This window comes from Coturnix japonica, chromosome 1 (assembly GCF_054131305.1).
Source record: "Coturnix japonica strain WE chromosome 1, WE-NBRP24, whole genome shotgun sequence".
Classification (NCBI taxonomy): domain Eukaryota; kingdom Metazoa; phylum Chordata; class Aves; order Galliformes; family Phasianidae; genus Coturnix; species Coturnix japonica.
This window is the reverse complement of record NC_140663.1, coordinates 178,602,265-178,618,833: the sequence shown is the minus strand read 5'-3', so window position 1 is coordinate 178,618,833 and position 16,569 is coordinate 178,602,265. Positions and strand designations below refer to the sequence as shown.

Below are 16,569 nucleotides of genomic sequence, written 5' to 3'. Positions count from 1 at the left end.
GTCATGCTGCAATCCCAAACCCTTCTGAAAAAAACAGCTCTCCCCATATTTCTTTGGGAGTCAGAGACCTATGTGCCTTTCCTAGCTCTGGGGTTTGGGTACCATCCTCCATGGGACATGGTAGGGAGGAGCTCATCACACAGAGGCAGGAAGGCCTGCCCCAGATAACCAAGCAGCACCCAGGAGCACTTGATGGTGCCAGTACCCAATGGACAAGATAATCTATCCTAAAAACAGTCCATGGTTGTGGGTCTGACGTGCTCCTGAGCCTGGCTCAGGATTTATTACCCAACTGAGGACCAATCTGGCTGTGGCCACCTTGCTGTGTTCCAAAAGATCTGTCAGCTGTGATACAACCAGCAGGCACCTTTAAAGGATCAGTGCTTTGGGGCAGTGAGTGTCCAATCCAGTGGTCCTTTGAAGCTCTGGAATGGGCTGCCCAAGGGAAGTAGTGAAGTCTCCATCCTTGGAGGCGTTTGTAAGATGTAGATGTGGTGCTTGGGGGCAAGGTTTGGTGGTGGATGGCAGTGCTGGATTAATGATTGGAACTGATGACCTTACAGGTCTTTTCCAATCTTAATGATTCTATGATTCTATTTTCCCTTCGTCTTTTCACTGTCTGTCCTACAACAGCTTCCCCAACCCTTTGCTCTCCGCCACTTCCAGATCCTCTTTCCTCCAGGGCTTCCTAAATACCCAGCTTCACCAGGAACCTTCTCCTTCCATCCTTCCCAAGTTATTGCTGTCTCATGTTTGGTCTCATCTCTTTTGGTCTGTAAGCCTTTTTCTTTGCTGTACTGTGCAGTAACGTGCTCTGCTTGGAATAAACAATACCTCACCAACCGGCTGCCCTTCCTCATTTCTTGGTGTGGCTTCAGTAGCTGTGTCTGCCGTGCATTTTGTCTGTCCTTGTGCCCAGTTCAGCAGTTGATCTTGCTACAGCAGCTTTATCTGTAGGCTTTTGGGATGGCTCTGCTCATCTTTTCTGCTGTGATACCCTTATTATTATTATTTTACAGACACAGTGACAAGTTCTGTTGTCTATTTGGGAGCCCATCGTGTTCAGGGCACCTTTACTTCCTGTCCTTTTCAGTTTTGGTGCATCTGATAAGAGTTTGGCTTTTCTTCAGCACTGTGCAGTGATGTCCTGGGCTGGCAGGTGACACAACAAATGCAACAGCCTGGGAAGACAAGGGAGAAGCTCAGAGCAGAAGAAGCTGATGTTAAGCAAATACATTTTTTTTCTGTAGATCAAGAGAAGCTGATGCAAAAGGAAATGTTTCCCAGCATGATATAGAAAGCAGTGAGCAGAAGTGGAAAGCCGAGCAGATATAGCTCTCAGGGGAAGAAAGAGAAGCTGGCTGAGCAGCAGCAGACGTTTCAGAGATGGATGCACAGGAGGCTTCTTGAGGACCAGAAGATGCCTTGAACATCAGCTCCTTCCATCCCAGGCCAGTGTTGGATCCATGGTCCCTTCAGCCTGTGAGTACAGCAGGAGCACAATTGAAGCCTGGAGATTTCATTGAGGACAAGTGGGACCTGCAGCTGTTTTGTGCTTGACTTCCCCAAGCCTTGGGGATTTTGGGATACATACAGAATGGGAACAGAAAGAAAGAGGATCGCTTGTTCTTGGTAGTGCCTCCCATGTCTGCACACTACTGCTGTACTTTCATAGTGCCTCCTCTGCCTCCAGGCTCCTACTTTTAACTACAAAAGGGGACCAAGTTCTGGAGCAATCCTCTAGGTTAGATCTGGATCCATGCTGAAATTGTTCGTTTGCTTGCTTTGACTTAGAGCTTCATCTCTCACTACCTGATGCTGTGGCCCTTTCCAAGGAATGTAGCTGAGGCCATTATTGAGTACAATGCTATGGCTGTTTCCCACGACAAAGAAGACTTATTTCTGTCTCTTTTATCACAGAAAGCAAACTTTGTTGCACAAAGTGTAATAAAGCATTCAGAAGAAGTGATTTTCCACGTTCTCTAACCTCACTGTCAAAACGTTTGGCAAGGAGCTGATTTATTCTTATCTTCCAGGCACCATGAATGCTGTTCTATTGGACAAAGGCCTTAAATAGAAAGTCAGTTATCTGGGAAAGAAGAGGCAGATTTCTCTTAGTTCTTTGCAGAAAATATCCCTTTGACATCAGACTTCATAGACATATACATATATATAGACATGCCTGGAGCTGTGCTGCTGTTCCTGAGACACAAGTAGAGGATCTCCTCTATTTGCTCTTGAAGGCAGCTTCTAATTTCTCACGTGCCTGGAGCTGGCTCTGTTGGACCAAATGACCTTTCTGGTCATTTCCTACTTCAAGCATTCTGTGATTCTGTATGGGCTCATTGCAGCTATCACATAGTTTAAATGCTTTGAGTTAAAGTAATTTTTCAGCTGTGGATTAACATCATCTCCAGCCCTGATTTGATATGAGGTTACCAAAACACAGAGTCTCAAATATAGGGAGAAATAGGGACGAGCCAGGAGCAGGTCCTCCACATCTGTGACCAACAGGATAACTGCTGGGGTCACCATCATTGGAAGCTGGTTTGGATCTCAAATCGAAAGAGCGCAGTCCTTCATGGGATGAGAAACAGCTCTCCAGACATCGCTGCTGCCTCTGGGAAACCAACCCCTGCTGGATTTCTTGTGCTCTCTCTTCATCTCTATCTCTTGGCTGTAATCTGAATAACAGTGTCATCTCCAATCCATGTCCATTTTTGACCCAGTCACATCCCATAATTAACCTCTCCTACACAAATGGATTTCACCAGTTTGACATGGATGGTCCTCATTGGTGTGAGGGTCTTCAGACCACTCTCTCACTTGGCAAAGTCAAAGATCAGTTGTAAATGTTGCTGCTTGTGTGCTAAGATTTGTTGTATCAAGCTTCTTTTCAACCCACCCGTTTGCATCCTCCCACCGTGCTTTTCCCAACACTGGTATCCAGGGCTGGATTCTCTCCTCCTGGTGAGAGGCTGTGCAGTGCTGTGTTGTCTCTGCATGCCAATTCCTAGGGAAATTAATGTAATTTCCTCCCCCTGCTACATTCCTTCCAGTTTAAAGCAGGTTCTGAATGAGCTTTGCAATCATACTATTATACGCATTCAGTGCAAACAAAGAAGAAGGCGGGGGCTGGGGCTGGGGCTCAGCCTCTTTCTCCTCCAGTTACGTGGCTGAAGGATGCACAAACTCATTGGAAATAAGCCAAGAGATTACCATGGAGCAGTAGCCATCCTGCAGACATGTACAGCATGCAACAGCTTTCCTGGCTGCCTCTGAGAAGGGTGAATTCCTCAGACAACTCGGTCAGGGTTGAACAAGAAGCAAAGGGAAGAGTTGGGATTAATTTGGCACTGATCTGTTGCACTGTGGAGCATCATATGAGCATGGGCACAGGAAGACCTGAGCTCTGGCTTCATTGGGCCATCATCATTGACTGTCAGTGTGAATACCTGCTTTATTCCTGGGAACAGCTGCTGACAGCCTTGGGTCTGCCCGTGCCCTTGGACATGTTGACTACTGGAGAGGATATGCAGGCTTTGGACAGCTTTCCAAAGAGTTGCCCTCCTTTTTTTTCCCTAATCCCTTCCTCTAGGGTGCTGGGTTCACCTAATTCCCAGTCATGGGAACCTGTAGGCTGGAAGGACTTGGTAAGAACATTCCTACACAAGCTGCCTCCAAACAGTGCCTACTGGTTACTCTGGGAAAAGGCATTGCTGGCCTCTGCCAACAGCATCTGGCAACAGAAGTCTCTGCAGTGTAAGCACGAAGGGCAGGATGAGGGTGAGTACTGGAGTGAGAGCTGCCCTGCAGGAGCTCTGCACGCTGTGCAGTCCCATGAGCTCACACGGGCGCGTTGGTCTCGCATCTGGGTTGCAGGTCTTGTTGGCCAAGGAGATGATCACTGTTCTCTTGGCCCTGGTGTCATCCTCTCCTTCCCTGCTTTAAGCTCAGGACTGGGGTTGCTCCCTACACAAACCCAAGGTCAGGGAGGGGAACTCAGGTTAACTCCATAATCTTTTAATGTAACCACCATGCCAAGCAACCATCTTAAAGCTGAACATGTTTCTGCTGCTTCTCCATTTGCTTTCTTCAGCCTCACAGACCCTTCCCCATCCATCCCATCTCTCCTCAGCCCTGAAGATCCTCTTTTCCAGCAAACACAGGTTTCCCTATTTCCCACAGTCTTTTTTTCTCTGTGTCTCCCTCTACACTCCCTCCACTCTCTCCAAGATGACCCATCCTTCCCTTCAAGACCCATCCAAAACTTCTGACAGCATCCGCCCCAAATCCAGAGCCGTCTTCTCTTGCTCCACCTCATGTTTACTTGCTGTAGTTTACCCATAGCATATGTAGCTTAACTGAAACTTGATGATCAAGTTGGTGCATCCCTCCTATTTTACCCCAGGGACAGAGCTAATCCCAACTACACCGTGGTGTCACCACCACCTCCTGGTGTCTTCTGGGGGCACTGAGGAGGAGGGATGTTCTCAGGTGGGGTTCAGGACTCATTACTTCTGCTTTCTTTTATATCTGCTGTTTTAACAGGCACTGGGTACTTCCTGAGCAGCACAAGGGCCTTGCTCCCCTGCTCTGTAGGGCTTTCACCACCCACCTAGAGTGAAACAAGCTGCTTCTTTGTGAGACAATTTTACAGCGAGGTGCTCTTTTGATGCAGGTTATAATCAATTGGCAAGCATTTTTCATGGCTGACGAGTGAGCCTGATCCTGGTCCTAAGTGGATTAGAAGCTCCAGCCCTCTCAGTGTAATGAGCATCTGTGGGTTTTCAAACATCTACTTACAGAGACCAGGACCAGGATCACCAACCGTCTTGAGAACATACCAAACATGCAGGGCTGCATGGGGAGTGATCTGTAGAGTCAATAGTCATGGGGCAAATTCCGTCTCGGGGATGGCATTTTGCTGTGGGACATGATCCAGATGCTCTGACAGCTTTGCAATGATGCTCTTTCTCTGCTTACAGGACCCCTGAAAAAATCACTGGTGCTACAGACCAAGAACCAAGTACCTTAGTGCAGGAGCAATGCACGTGAAGTTGAGCAGTTTCTTCCGAGTGGCGGTTGGAGCAAACATATAGTCTGCATGAAATGTGTATCGTCTGGTTGGCATACAATAAACCTGATGAGCAGAGCTGAACGATAATTTCTCTTGTCTCTCAAATACTGAGAAGTTACCGGGATCTGTATAATGCAGTTAGCATGACTGTGCCTTGATTTATAACCAGTAAAGTCAGAGAAAGAAAATGGGTCCAATGCTCCCTTTATTCATAGCTGTGGAATGGCACTGGTTTCATTGTTCTCTCTGGTTAACACGGGCAGCAGGTAACTCAGATTCATGTCCATAACTCATGGGAGAATCATTCTGGGTTTCAGACATTCCCCTGGAAGTTCAGATGGGAAGATCAGCAGGTCTTGCCAAAATCCTTCAAAGGCTGAAAGCTCTGCAGGATGTGGTTTAGGGGGCACGGTGGAGATCAGTGGTTGGGCTTGATGATCTTAAGGGTCTTTTCCAACCGTAATGTTCCATGACTCCATCATATCTCCATCTTCTTTTCTGGGTGAGGTTGTCTATGTCCGTATGATGCATGATGAGAGGTGTACCCCAGCCCTACGGCCTGTCCCTTATAGATGGCCAACAGCATGAGGCATCCAGACTTACAGTAGATCCAATCTCTTCCACCTGCAGAGGCCCTTGGCTTCTCCTGTTGTTTGTTGTCCATATTGTACCACTGCTAAGGCTCTCTGTGATGTCCAAAATCCCAAAGGTGCCAAAATGGTGGGAGCCACCCAAAAGTAACCTAAACACACCTTGAGATCTGTGGTGTGAGTTCTTGGCAACAAGAAGGTTGGAAAGATTCCTCTCGTTAAAGGAATAAAACACAGAGGAATATTCCTGGTGACATGATTTTCATAAGCCAAGAAGAAATCAGAGCAAATCCAGTCACCGAACCATAGCAAAGCACCTCTGAGAAGATGTGAATAGTAACTAATGAAATATTCAGCACAAAGGGAAGTAGATTACATGCCTGCGAATAATAGCGCTGAGTATGCGCCTCGCTTACTAGCTGAAGGCTCCTTGTTACACATGATTAAGTAATTAAATTATTTTGTGTCTAATTACCATGATCACACCGTTATTAGAGAGGAGATCCATCCAAAATGTTCATGCCAGACGTTGGAGGCCTGCAGGAAGTTTTGCTCCAGATGCCCAGAGCTGTGGGTATCCCAGGGCACTGGGACCATGGCTATGGGGGTTGTTGCTTCCTGATGCCTTGGAGCCAATCCTTGTCTCTAGATCTGATGTTCAAAGGAAAAAGTCAGCTGAGAATCTTACCTAAATATGGTAAAGCAGACCTCAATGGTGGAAATTGATATTTACCGGGCAGCCTGATCTAGCTGTGGTGTCCTTGTTCATTGTAGGGGAGTTGGTCTGGATGGGCCTTTAAAGGAACCCTATAGCTGGATGATCATTGAGGTCCCTTCCAAACTCAAGCCATTGTGGGATTTGATGATTATTTTTTTTTTTTTTTGATGATTTTGCCACAAGCAGGAATAGTCAGTTTGTTAAGAAATGCTAACGGTTTCTGTGCCCTGATATATTCTGTTCTCCTGTTCTAATTCTTCCCTCCTCTTCCTCCTGGTAACAACCACCTCACTTTGCTTCCCCTACACAGTCCCCCCCACTGAGCTCTCTCCCACACTCATTACCAACCATCATACTGCCCATCCAGGGCATTGTACTTCATTTCCTACCGTGCTTTTCTCATTAGACTGTGAAGCATTTGAGCCAGGAGTTTTCCTCATTTGGGGCTTCTCACTTCTCTGCCCATCTTTCACTTACGCTGAGGCATTAGTGTAATAGATGTCATTAATAGGAATTACGCTCCCAGCAGCAGGATGAATTCAGTGCAGCTGAGTTCTGCAGGATTGCTTTCATTCTTAGTGTGCTTGGTACCTCTGTACGGCTGTGGCTGGGCTTTGTGTCAGCAGTGCAAGGCTGATGGAGGGGAGGGAATCCCTCAAGCGAGCAAAGCCGAGGCTAAAATAGGAGCAACACAGGAGACCAGAAATTAGAGCAAGGAAAAGAAGGGAATATTTCCAGCTCAGAAATGAACTGCAACAGGGGGATAAAGAGGCAGGAGGAAAAGCTCTTTGTTGCAACCTGGGGGCTGGGAAGTAAAACTGGGCCATGAACAGCAAACCCTCAAAAGAAGAAGAAGAGGAAAATGGTCACAGCGTGTTTCAGAATGGGACTCACTTTCTGTAGGACTCGGGATGCACAGCTTGGAGGCCTTGCACTGCTGTCCAGGTAAAAGCATCCCCATGGCTGAGAAGCCTCATGAAGCTCATGGGAGGCACTGAGGGCATTAACACAAATTAATGATGCAAAACTCCTAATCTGGATGGTTATTTCCTTTTAAAGAGGTGGTGGGAGAGGAGAGTTGTCAGGCAAATCCATCGAGGGGGGATTCCATTAGGATTTGAGGACCACAAGTTTAGTGCTGTAGATGCTAAAACTACTGGAGTTGTATTTATTGGGTTTATAGGTCACTTCTTCAAGAGGGTGCAGATGTCCCCAGAATGACCCCCTCGCTGCTGGTTTACACCAGTGAAGGTCTGGATGAATGGCCAAGCCCAACAGCTGTCTCTAATGCTGTGAATAATGTTTCCTTGTTATACGTACCAGTGATTCATAGGTGGCACGCTCCCTTGTTTCTTCAGAAATCCTGACCTGAATTATTAAAGCCCCATTCGCTCTCCCTTTCTCCTCCATTGTCTTCTCCCCTTTGTTTCCATCGCCTTGATGTGTTTATCTCCCACTCTGTCATTTCAGTCCTTTCTTTTTCCAGCCTCATGCATCTTTCATCATTTACCCCTCTCTGCTCCAGTGAGGGGCAGGTTTTCCTATGTGGTGGCAATCAGTTTTTGTGACAGATCTAGGTTACTGTCAGGACTCCTTGTCTGTGTAAAATGTCTTTCATTTTTTATGAATCTGCTTCAATAATTTATCTCCTATCAATGATGTATAATGAAATCACCATCCTGAAATGGCTTTTCTATGTTGGGGTAATGGAATGGGAATGGGCTGGAAGGGACTGTCCCCAGTGGTGTTTTGATGCAAGATAAGCCACAGGTTTCAAGGGAAGGAGGAAGCTGAATTAGCTGACAAGATGCTACAGTTGGGTTCTTATCACCATCACCGTATCATGAATTGATGTTGCTGGACTGCAGGTAACTGTGAGACAAGTTTGGAAGGGGATGTGTTATTTTTGTTACAAGAGGGAAGTGGATTTCACGTTGAATGTCGAGTCTCATAGCTCCATCAAACCAAATAATACCATGGGGATAGACAGGGCTGCAGATATCCACAGGCTGCCCAGAGAAGTGGGGGCTCACTGTCCCCAAAGGTGTTCAAGAGCCATGGAGATGTGGCACTGAGGGACATGGGCAGTGGGCATGGAGGGGTGGGCTGGGTTTGGGGGTCTTAGAGATTTCTGGGCCAAATTCATGTAAACAAAGGTAAAGTTTCTGTTGGTTTTCAAGTACAAATCCCGCTACTTTAAAGTAAGCTTTAAAATGGTCCTTAGTTAAGTGTTTAAATGGTATTTTTCCACTCGTGCATCTCAGTGTCCCACCTTTCCCCAGTTATTCATTTGGTCTCCATCCCCAGTGCACAAGTAAATACAACAGGCTGCCCAGAGAGGTGGTGGTGCCCCATCCCTGCAGATGATGCTGAATTTCCAGTGTGGGAAACAAAAAACAACCATTAAACTCTTGTTCATTTACACATAAATTCCCTCATACCCAGTGCAAGTAGCTGGACTGAAAACTCCCCTTCCACACTCCCCAGAAATCAGCAGAGTCCTGCTCACCTGCAGCATCTGAGCCTTCCGCTTTGCCTGCTCCAAATGCTGAAGTCACCTCTCATTACACACGGTAGAGTCTCCCCAGCTTTCTCCCGTAGAGACAATTTCAGCAGAGCAAGAATCATCGCTGGAGAAAAATCTCTCTCCTTATGTGTTTGTCACATTGGGAAAGATTGCCACAAAGCATCTACTGATGCATTAAGCATTAAGCTGAAAAATGAGGTTTGTTACAGCCCTGCATCGGCACAGATGCCCCAACATTGGGCATCCATTGATCATTTTTATAACAGGCTGGTTTTTTTTTGCTGGGCCTGGCCACTATTTACTTGCCAGTATCCTCGTGGTTAAGCTGATATCTCCATGACAGATATGAAGTTCTGGTCTTCTGCAGCTCATTAATATTGCTCTCCATGAAGATGTCTTTATTCTCTGCTGATTCTGAAGGTTAAATACACCAAAATACACGGCTTTCTTTCTGCCTCCACCATGACCCATGGCTCTGCTACCTTCCGATCAGGTTCCTGCTGCAAACATGCTGGCTAAGAAGTGCAGGGAGACTCCAAAAAATGAACGTACACTTTTATGAACAGACTGAGCCCAGCATTAGGAGAACATAAAATGAGGAAAGACTGAACATATTTACACTCTAAAAGGCACTCCAGACATTCCATCAGTCCATACTGCCGTTGGCTGTGAGGTGTCACTGCTACCTCTCCTCTGATCCAGTTGGAATTGGCCCTGCTACACTGGAAAGATGACCAGTTTAATTCAGTATAGAAATGCACTGTCCCTGACGGTACGTCAAGGTTGCGCTGTTCCATCACTTAAGCTGATATCCATTAGGTATCTGCCAACCTGTGGCCTCCTGTGGTTGGAGCTTCATGATCCTTGAGGTCCCTCCCAACCCGAGCCATTCTGTGACTCTATGATTCCACAACCTCCTGCAATTTCCCAGCTCCTGACTTAGCTTTTGGCTTTATTAAGATGCATTTTGGCTGCTCAGCCCCAAGCGATCCAGATTGCTCCGTGTGACTCATCGTATTCTTTGTGCTGGCTGCCGTTTGTGCTGTCTGCCACTTATGTCAGCAGTGATTTGATATTTATTTTCAGGTCATTGAGGAAAATGCAGAACAGCATCGAGCCTTGTAGCAGGCTGTGGATCTCCCCAAAAGACCCAAAGGCCATCACTGATCAACCTACTGGTTGAAATGTTTCCTTACTTTATTGACTAACACCTCCTTTGGTTGTTGATTACACTGAGATGTTTTGTGACCGCCATGAGGGGAAAATGCAGTATGCAACACGTTCTTTCTAAGAATTTTACTGTCTGGGCAGCCTGATCTGGTGGGGGGCAGCCCTGCCTGTGTCAGGGGGTTGGAAATGAATGATCTTAGAGGTCCCTTCCAACCCAAACCATTCTATCATTCTATGATATGATTCTGTGCAGAGGATGGCAACAAATTCAACAATTCACTGCTAAGCCAAGGAATAAAAAAGGCAAATTGCTTGAATGCAGTGTTGTTTATGTCCTTCTTGCTCTTCCTGAAAAAAAGGAGTGATATTTTCTTTCTTCCATACCTCAGGAGGCTCCCCACTCACTATGATCATTTAAAGGTGGTCAGGAGTGGTCCTGCAATGGCACCAGTCATTGCTCCATTTCTTTGGATAGCCCTGTGCAAACAAACCTGCTTCCATCTGCCCCTCTCAGTTCTTTATCCTCCTCTGGGATCTCCCACTGTGCTCTCATTCTCTGCTCGGCAGGATGCTGAAAAGCTTTGTGGCAGCAGAAATAGGTGAGTTCTTGTTATTGATGATTCCGATGCATGGTCAGGACGAAGTAAGGAGAATTGCTGCTATTTCTTTAATAGATTTGGATTGACCCCAAATACCAAATTACTTCTTATTATTCTGAACAGCACAGCAACTTTTCATGCGTGCTTTATGCTCGATTTTGGCCAGGGTTTATGCACATAGATGTGAAGAAAGCAGAAATAATTCTCCTTGTTAGAATCTATACTTAACAAAATGCGATCAGGAGATATCATATTAAATTATTACTATTATTATTCTATGCAGTGTTGTTCACTTTGAGAATGTCAAAACAAAATGCTTACTCTGTTCTAAAAAGCCAACCAATTGGAGACCACACCTCCTGCTTGGCTGAAATGATCTGCAGCCTTTGATCCGGCTCTGAATAATCCTTAGAATCACATTTGTTTTCCTGTAAATAAACTCTTGGGCCAAAAAAAGCGTCAGTCTGTGCTTTATGGGGTTCAAATGCATCAGCATCAGGAGGAAATGCTTCTCTGACCGCTAATACTGGCAAAAATTCCCTAAGTGATATGCAATGCTGTGTAAACAGAGTGGGAATAAACCAAAACAGCCCTTCCTCATGTATTTGTAGGTAGATTTATTTGACTGAATTGGCCTTGGAGCTTGTTGGCCATCAGAAGAGATGTTATGGAGGTACCTAATGGGGCCAGTAAGTAATTACTTGATGAGGGTTGTAGAATCATAGAATATCCCGAGTTGGAAGGGACCTATAAGGATCTCAGAGCCCAACTCCTGGCTCCATGATGATGGAGTGGATGATGGGATGTTGCAGCCAAAGCATCCTTGGATGAGGTCAGGCCATAGGTGCTGGGAGGTCCCATACCCCAGCATTGCTGTGAGCTTTTCATGCAGTTTGGCTGTTCCCATGCAGACTTGCTTAAGGAATCAAGGTCTTCAAATGATGCTTCTGTGAGAAGGAGACGGCCCTGTGTGATTATCAATCAAAATTAAAGCATGGAAAGAACACGAGAGACAGCCCAGCTCATCTGTGGAGCAGAACAAGCTGCTCAGCCCTTGGCTGTTGGCAGAGCCAGCCAGACGAGAGCACTTTGCTTCCTGAGCTGTGATGAATGGAGAGGAGGTTTTGCTGATGCACAGCAGGCAGATGATTTACTGCTGAAAGTGCCTGGCTGTTAACTCTTCCACCTCCTGCATTTCCCATTTGGAGGCTGAATGTGTCTGTTCTGGGGGACAGCACAGCCCACCATGCACCCTCCTCCCTTTTGCACCATGTCAAAGAGCTGCAGATGCAGCTGAGAATCTGACCCAAAGATAAGAAGTTTCATCTGGTCCACGTGGTTGTGGTGATGTCACACTGAGAAAAGTCCCTTTTTAGTTAAAAGTCACTGTTATAGAACGATGGAATCATTAAGGTTGGAAAAGACCACTAAGAGCATCGAGTAAAACCACCATCCCATCATCACCATGGCCACTAAGCCACGTCCCCTTGTTCATACAGGAATAATACAGAGTGATCTGATTTTCTCTCTCTTTCCCTCACTGAAGAATTTCAATGGGTGCATTTCTACTTTGCATGATATATATTTTTCCCATTTGGAGAGTTGTTGTTTATTATTCAAAGCCATTAAATATCCTCTGAGATCACAGTACTTACAAAATGAAAAAGGAGGTATTAGATCACCTCTACATTCACTTATTAGATTTATTAACCTCCTGTAGAGTTATCCATCATGAATCCCTTCCAGACAAATCTTGAGCTTGACTTCACAAATGAATACGTTCATCTCTATGGCCCAAATTTGCATGAGTCTTCAGTGCTTGCAAACCTACTATGTGCTCAAAACATGGATGTTTGCACACAGAGTTGCCTGCATTTGGTTGTTCTTCTCGGTTACTATTGAAAACTGGAGCTGCTGGATGTGATGTGTCCACATCTACATCCATTCTGACTTATGCATTTAGCCTGGGCCCTTTCTAAAAATAACCAAAACCTGGAGGCTTACTGTGTATGCTGGATAATTACCTCCATTCCTGGCTTCTCTGTTTGTTTTCTCATACCAATTAGTCTTTATAAAAGCCATTTCCAGAGCAATGCGTGTGGGTAGTAAGACTGCATCTGTGAAATGCAGTTGCCATGGGGCTGGCTTGGACCTCCAGCAAAGGGACCATATTAGTGACCCCAGAAATAAACTTTCTCCTGCTCCCTTGGTAATGTCAGAGTTAACCCTTCCGCCTCACCACCCGAAGATCCATCACTGCCATGTTACTCAGCACAAGGTGAGGTTCAGAAAACATCAGCCTTCACTTTTCTGGGTGGCAGGGTCCTAGCACCCTGAATAATGGGTTTGTCAGGTCTGGGCCAACCAGCTCAAGGGAAGGCTCTCTTCTGTTGATGTTTGAGGCTGGATAAGAATCACTGCAAGGATCTGCTCCAAGGGCAGAATCACATGTATGCCCAAAGGCCTTTGTGCTCATAGCAAGTGCATGGGGCGAGGGTCTGAGGTCATCCCAGAGTCCCTGCCTATCTTAAGTGCCTCCTCTATGCCCTAAGGAACAGAGTGGAACCTCATGTTGCACAGCCACATCCTGTGTGTTTCTCATAGAATCACAGAATGATGGAATAGCCTGTGTTGCAAAGACCCACAGTGCTCACCCAGCTCCAACCCCCTGCTGTGTGCAGGGTCACCAACCAGCAGCCCAGGCTGCCCAGAGCCACATCCAGCCTGGCCTTGAATGCCTGCAGGGATGGGGCATCCACAGCCTCCTTGGGCAACCTGTTCCAGTGCGTCACCACCCTCTGGGGGAAAAACTTCCTCCTCAGATCCAACCTAAACCTCCCCTGTCTCACTTTAAAACCATTCCCCCTTGTTCTATCACTGCCCACCCTCACAAACAGCCGTTCCCCCTCCTGTTTATTCGCTCCCTTCAAGCACTGGATGCCCACAATGAGGTCTCCCCGCACCCTTCTCCTCTACAAGCTAAACCAGCCCAGTTCCCTCAACCTTTCCTTATAGGAGTGAATGGTTTCTGAGCCATTCATAACAGCATTTATTAAAATAAATATATAAATAAGTAAGTAAATAAATAAATTGCAGAACCTTTAAGTCAAGGATTTGGACCTTAAGAATTCTGATCAGAATATGATCTGGGTATTCAGCTTCTTAGGACATTCGGTCTGTGCCTCATTTCCTTATTATTGCAGTAATTCAGTAACGAATATTTACGGTCCAAGACCTGCCTGGTTTTGTGTTCTTCTCTACGTCGCTGTTTTCAGTCTGGCTCCAGCTCAGCAGAAAAATCAAATCTGAAATGCTAGCAATGTTAGTCTTCAGCTCAATTAAAACCTTGATTTGTAGGGTGCTTCTGCTACTTAAGGCCGTACATTTTCCTGACAGCAGGGGGAAATTACTTTGAGCCTATGAGAAAGCCAAGCCCAAGTTATGGTTATTGCATGTTCCCATCAGCAAAGCTCTCTGCAGTGGAGATTTTTTATTCTCCTTTGCTTGAAAAGAAGTTCAAATGGAAACATTGGGAAGTGCAAACATCAAAGTTCAGTCCTTCCTGACCCAAAGTATTCTCACCTTCTGAGCTTCAGTGCAGTAAGAACTGTCCATTGTTCTTCTTCAGAGACACCATTTATTGCATTTAAATCCTTAGCGGAGTTTCCCAGGTGCGTTAGTCTTTATTTTTGCTGTGAGAATTTCAGCTTGAGTGGTTGACCCATTTTGGAGGAGCAGGAAATGCCAGAGATGTTGTCCAACAGCTTCAGGCGCCATCAGAAGGTTGTCATCAGTGGTGCAGACTCAGGTTGAAGGCATGACACAAAGCTGGGAGGATTTACAGTGATGACTACAGAACCAAACAACCAAACAAACAAAAGCCCTGAGAAATCAAATTAATCTCAAGGATCATTATAATAATAAAGGTAATTGTTTTTATGATAACCATAATTCCACATCAGCTCGCGGGTACTGACGGTACTCAGAAGCAGCTCTTGATGATGTTCACAGACTCTGAAAATGAGGCTATATTGGTGCATGTTCCTTGGGTTTCTGCTTCATGTAACTCATTTTTTGTGTTTTAAAGCTCATTAGCTGCCCATGAACTCCAGGTCAACACCAGATCAGTACAGAATGGCCTGCGCTGAATACCACCTGAGCCGCTTCTGGTCAGATCTGCTCATTTCCTTGCTGATGCATCAGAACAGAGTCGTAAATCACATTCAAAGGCTGTTAAACACAGCTGACATCCTCTCAAGGCCCTTTGCAAGCTGACCATTTGCAGCTGTAATGATGCATTGCTTTTACAGCCAGCATTTTCCCTCTCCTTTGAAGAAAAGACAAATCCAGTCTGTTCTCTGCTTCCCCTGACATGGCAACAGAAGGCAGAGAGGATCTCAGAATCTGTACCCAAACGTTTGCAGACTAAATGCATTCATTACAAAAGAAATGACTGCAGGATTTATCCACAGCTGCAGGGATACCCCAAAGTAAGCTGGGTCCTCTGGGAAAGCCCCAAGTTGGTGTGAGCTGTTGGTGTCCAGCTTGTGTGTTTAGCATCTTGCAAGCATCCATATAGAAAATGAAGAGGGAACACCAGTGCGTGCCCTGCAGTACCCAGCAGTTAGAAAAGCAGGGCAGAACTGGATCGTGCACCCCACCATAGGGGCTATATCTGCAAGATTTTTCCCTTTACAAACACAGCCATGAGAATCCGTGCCCACTCAGAGTGGAAACTCATATAACGAGTTCACTGTTTTGATTGTGGGCCATATGGCCTTTTGCAGCTCCATTCCCCAATAGAAATCTGTTCAGATTGTCTCAGCTGCTCGAGTATTTGTTCATTTGTGCTGGCACAACTGCCTAATTGTCCTTCTTTATCACTGCTCTTCTGGATGGGGTTGGAGTCTTGTCTGCAGCAGTGAGAGGATCTGTAAATCAGAGCATCTGTCAGAGGCTGGAGGGACAGAAGCATCAGATGGGGACAGGACAGATGTTTTCCCGTCCTAACCCCACAATTGGCTGCAAAACCAAGCTGCAATTCAAGGCTGTTACAACATACCAGCTACATCTGAATAGGAGCGTAGTGAGCCAAAGAGAAAGCCCTGCCCCTAATAAACCCTGCCCTCCCTTGTCAGCCAGCTTGCCTTCATTGCTCAAGCAATTTCAGCTGCAGCTATTGCAGCTGCACTGCCAGGATGGTTCAGCTGGCAAAATGGGCTTGACTTGGGGTCAGTGGCTCCTCTGGTCCAACATCTAGATTATATAATTGTATGGACATCTCCACACACTCTCTCAAAGATACAGATGTTTATTTTTCCCTGCAATATCTCATGCATTTAACTTCAATCATAACATTTCTCTTGAATTCAGTCCTGCATCAGCACTGACTGCAGGTACAGACACATGCAGGCGAAGCCCCAGCACAGACTGATGCCAGCTGTGGCTGCCCTATCTACCCAAATTAAATGTAAGCAATTCAATATCCCTTGTCCCTGAACAGTCGTCAGCTTCCAATCAGCAATTTATCTTCACCCTCTGTTTGCGTCGCTTAGAGCGCAAAGCTTTTTGTGTTAGGAAAGAATATTAACTTTAATGTCATTAATTCTCCTGGTGGCTTCTTACCAGCTCCATGAGCTTGCCCTGGGTTTCTCTTCCATATGGAAGCCTTCCATAATGCACTTCATTTCTGTGTATATCATGGAGAAAAGCCTTAAAATTAACTCCTCCCAACCCATGTATTGAAGTCTCTGCCCAGCCTTCTCTGTAGGGTTATTTGCCTTTGCAAGGAGGTGGGTTTATGTAGGTGTAGGTGGGTCTCTCCTTTGTTTCACACTGCTGAGACATCCCCCAGCACGTTGTGTTTCTTGGCATAGTAATTTTTA

General features: G+C 45.9%; 1 protein-coding gene across 1 annotated transcript in view; it reads left to right on the top strand.

The window, feature by feature from the left end:
- The window catches only part of MAP6 (microtubule associated protein 6), a 32,014-nt gene extending 26,847 nt beyond the window's left edge, over positions 1–5,167 (top strand). The window contains exon 4 of the mRNA XM_015852596.3: positions 4,989–5,167. Within this exon, the coding sequence (XP_015708082.2) occupies positions 4,989–5,058 (70 nt within the window). The 3' untranslated portion in view covers positions 5,059–5,167. The remainder of the gene's footprint in view (positions 1–4,988) is intronic.
- The last annotated feature ends 11,402 nt before the right edge of the window (positions 5,168–16,569 follow it).